General features: G+C 34.9%; 1 protein-coding gene across 3 annotated transcripts; it reads right to left on the bottom strand.

Annotated features, from left to right (window-relative positions):
- Window positions 1–34: 34 nt before the first annotated feature.
- LOC108728251 (doublesex- and mab-3-related transcription factor 1) lies at window positions 35–3,295 on the bottom strand. 3 transcript variants are annotated; one of them, XM_018456723.1, is made up of 3 exons: window positions 3,281–3,295; window positions 1,291–2,546; window positions 35–804 (listed from the first exon to the last, which is right to left on the bottom strand). In XM_018456723.1, exons 2-3 carry the CDS (start codon window positions 1,730–1,732, stop codon window positions 521–523), a joined length of 726 nt encoding a protein of 241 aa, XP_018312225.1. In that variant the 5' UTR covers window positions 1,733–2,546; window positions 3,281–3,295; the 3' UTR covers window positions 35–520. The 3 variants fall into 3 exon arrangements, with proteins under 3 accessions (XP_018312225.1, XP_018312227.1, XP_018312226.1); XM_018456725.1 differs by lacking the exon at window positions 3,281–3,295 and having other exon boundaries at window positions 1,291–1,354; window positions 1,448–2,604; XM_018456724.1 differs by lacking the exon at window positions 3,281–3,295 and having other exon boundaries at window positions 1,291–1,733; window positions 2,359–2,604.
- Between the last annotated feature and the right edge of the window lie 217 nt (window positions 3,296–3,512).

Below are 3,512 nucleotides of genomic sequence, written 5' to 3'. Positions count from 1 at the left end.
ACACACACACACACACACACACACACACACACACACACACACACACACACACACACACACACACACACACACGTATATATAGTCAACGAGGAAGTAAGATACACTTTATTATACGATATATTAAAGTGTTGATTGACATATGACTGTTATTAAATAATTTGCACAATGTTTGTGAAAATATCGTTTTTTTCTTTTTTTTTTTATACGTACTAATTGGTGCATATACTATTTGTAAGATTATTCAGTTCACCGCGGCGGGATTAATCGTTCAAGTACCAATTAATGAATTCGGGTAAGATATCTCACTTCGTTTCTTATTAAAAAATGCATCCTGTAATAAACTATTGCTGAAAGATAAGTGCGATATATATTGACCGTTCGATGTGAGTGTTCATTAAGTACATACATGTACGACTGCTAATGCGGTTGCAATATCGTTGGCAATTCTCAAATTGCCAGATCGGAATCTGAATAGGTAATAGCCCGCTGGTACTCAAACAATTAAAATACAGATAGTATATTATTTCGTACCGATAATAGATTCCACGCTGAAGGAAATTGGCGCTTTTTTTTCTAAACAAGGTTTATTGGTTGTAGTAGGACAGCTTCGCAAATCTCTCGTAGAAATAAAATTATTCAACTCTCCATTCGCTATGTATGATTGCGTTACCTCATTGAACCACGGAACCATTGTCGGGTATGCAGAATGGAAAGACTCTATCTTCAGTATGGGTTCAGCTTCTTGTTTTTGATCGCACTCCAGAGAAGATAAATTGCTCAGCAAACGTGCAGGATCGGCTGATACTGAAATGTGCAAGAGTTCTTTCGTAAGTAAACGTTTGACATAACTTTGTGCATTCTCAAAAACACTGTATTGCAAAAATACATTTGAAAAGATAGGAAAAAAAGATGGAAAATGGTAAAACAAAATTGGACATATGTAGATATTCAGTGCCAATAGATTGAAATATTTTTTAAACCCTTATATTATTTATAATATGCACTAAATAATTATATATATCTCTTCATAATTAGCTGCCTAAACTTTCGCTAACAAAAAAAACATGTCAAATGTGATATTTTAATTTGTTGTTAAATCTCGAGAGTTTATTTTTATTTTGTTGTAATAGTTTACGATGTCCAAAGGATAGAATAGCATGTTTGGAATATTATTAAACGTCAAATCAATGCATACATTATTGACGTATTTACGATGTATTTACATATTTCCGAACAATTTCTTTTTGCGGTAAAACTTGAAAGAATTTACAGGATTTTAGATATACTCACATGCGCCAGGTAAACTATGTACGGTATTTAATCCATAAAAGTCCTGCGTCACGCTGATACTCGTCTGCGTGAAATGTAAATGATGCCTTTGAAAATTCTTGGTTCTTCTACCACAGGCAGGTTCGTTGTATTTTGCTTTAGTGTAATAAGGACTTACAGTGTCCGCTGATATTTTATTTACTGAAGATAAAAGATTGCCGCCTTGCGCTTGTTGTTGTCTACGTAGAGCGACTTGCGCTGCCATCACCCGCTGCCTTTCGACGACTAGAAGACAACAAGGACATCGGCAATCTTTCCATGCACAGGATCTCTTGTGACCTTTCAAGCCGGATATTACACCGTGATTTCGACATCTCGCGCACTTCGGACTTCTTAAACGTTGCTCCACGTTTGTGTTTGTACTCAAACGACTCGAAGTCGAAGTGCCTTCGCCAGTTTTCATTCTGATTTTAATATTATCTTGAGGAAGGGAGAGAACAGAGAGGGAGAGAGGAGAGAGAGAGAGAGAGAGAAAATGACACGTATAATTAACGGAATTAAATTTAACAGATGGAATATGTTAGTTTGAATCAAATCTCAAGTTGTTCAAGTACGATAAACTAATACTTTCAGATTATTTAATATGCGATCGACATTAAACACGTTTGTTCCACAGTGTTTGCAATTCCACAGTATACATCTCATAACATGATCATCGACACGTTCAACAAGTCCCGCAAATTCTCTCACAATTGGATTAAAACATTCTTTTCGTATTTGAGATATTTTATACAGAAATGTTCTCGTTCCTCGTTATACGCATTACCAGTAATTTCGGTTCTCAATTAAGTAACACAGGAAGAATTTGCACACATTACATGTATATTTTTGACATGTGCGAAAAGTTACTTTTTTCATGAACTATTCTCTTCCATTGCGTTTGATAAAACTTGCCTAAAAATTTTCTTTTCCGATATTTTTGTCAAGTTCGCTTTATATTATATCCGTTCGATTCTTTTTAAATACGCGGCGTTGACTGAATTGTTCCCTTAGCTGAGTTACTCGTCTTGCTCGGATAGAGATACGTACTTGTAAGAGTATTTCTCGCCTTTCGCGAAGGAGGTTTCGTTTCATCTCCTCCTACTGTGATTCAAAATGTATTTTTAGCAAGCCAACGTATTCCCATTGGCTCGAAAGCTCAGTAAACTCCGCCGCTTTCGTCGGCTGCGAACCAATGGATCACTATGTTTTTCTTTGTCTTCTTGTTGCGGATAGTTCTATGAAAGAAAAATTCTTCATTAACGGATTCTTCATTAGCTTCTTTAATTATATTTGTAAGATAGAAACGTATCGATATCTTGTCAGATCCAAAGATTGACACATGTATACAATTATACACGTACATATATCTACTAAAAAATTGGTCCCGAGCCGACATCTAAATAACCAATTCCACAGTATTGTTTTACTCTTATAATATGTAGATTCAATTTCGGCCATTTTTTGGATTCCTTGTATCTTTTTTTGTATCTATTAATTATAATTATTGTACAATAGGTCAATGGAATGCGAGAGTTAATTAGTTTTCAATTAACAGTTTGTTCATTAGTTAATTTCAATCCAATTGTTATCGTTCATAGTTGCTTGGAAAAATAATCTCGTTCTTGAATATCTCTTTTTTTAGGAGGGACATATTTTTAAATTGCTATTGGCGAGTATGCACTTTCCTATATGATTCTTATATCCATATTTCATTCTTATATATTTTTTCTGATGCTATTTAATTCTCTTATTGATACGACAAATAATTTTTAAATTAACATTTGTTTCATATTTGAAGAAAAGATCGAAGAGGGTGGTGCCATTAAAATTAAACGGTAGCGCACAGGCCGATGCAACATCCTTTTAGAAATAACAAAAGTTGAGTATGCAGTATGTTAACCAGGTGGTTATCGAGGAAGAGACCGGTGGTAGAAGTCCGCGGTGTCACTCATACATTGAGAAAACATACTCGAAACTAATATTAACTGTGTGTTGGCAACATCCGAGAGGATCGTATTAACGAGCTCTTAGAGCAAGATCACAGAAAGAATGCCATATGGTTGCAGCTGCTGGCGTACAACGTGTTGTTAGTAGAGATTGTCTGTCTTCTATTTTTGCGGTGCATAATACGATCCATGAACAAAGCAACGAAAAAAATCGTATTATTATATATATATATATATATATATACAGGGTGTTTC

Source organism: Mycetomoellerius zeteki, unplaced genomic scaffold (genome assembly GCF_001594055.1).
Source record: "Mycetomoellerius zeteki isolate Tzet28-1 unplaced genomic scaffold, Tzet1.0 scaffold593, whole genome shotgun sequence".
NCBI classification, from domain to species: Eukaryota; Metazoa; Arthropoda; class Insecta; order Hymenoptera; family Formicidae; genus Mycetomoellerius; species Mycetomoellerius zeteki.
The sequence above is the reverse complement of the archived record's forward strand: the minus strand, read 5'-3'. Positions and strand labels throughout refer to the sequence as shown.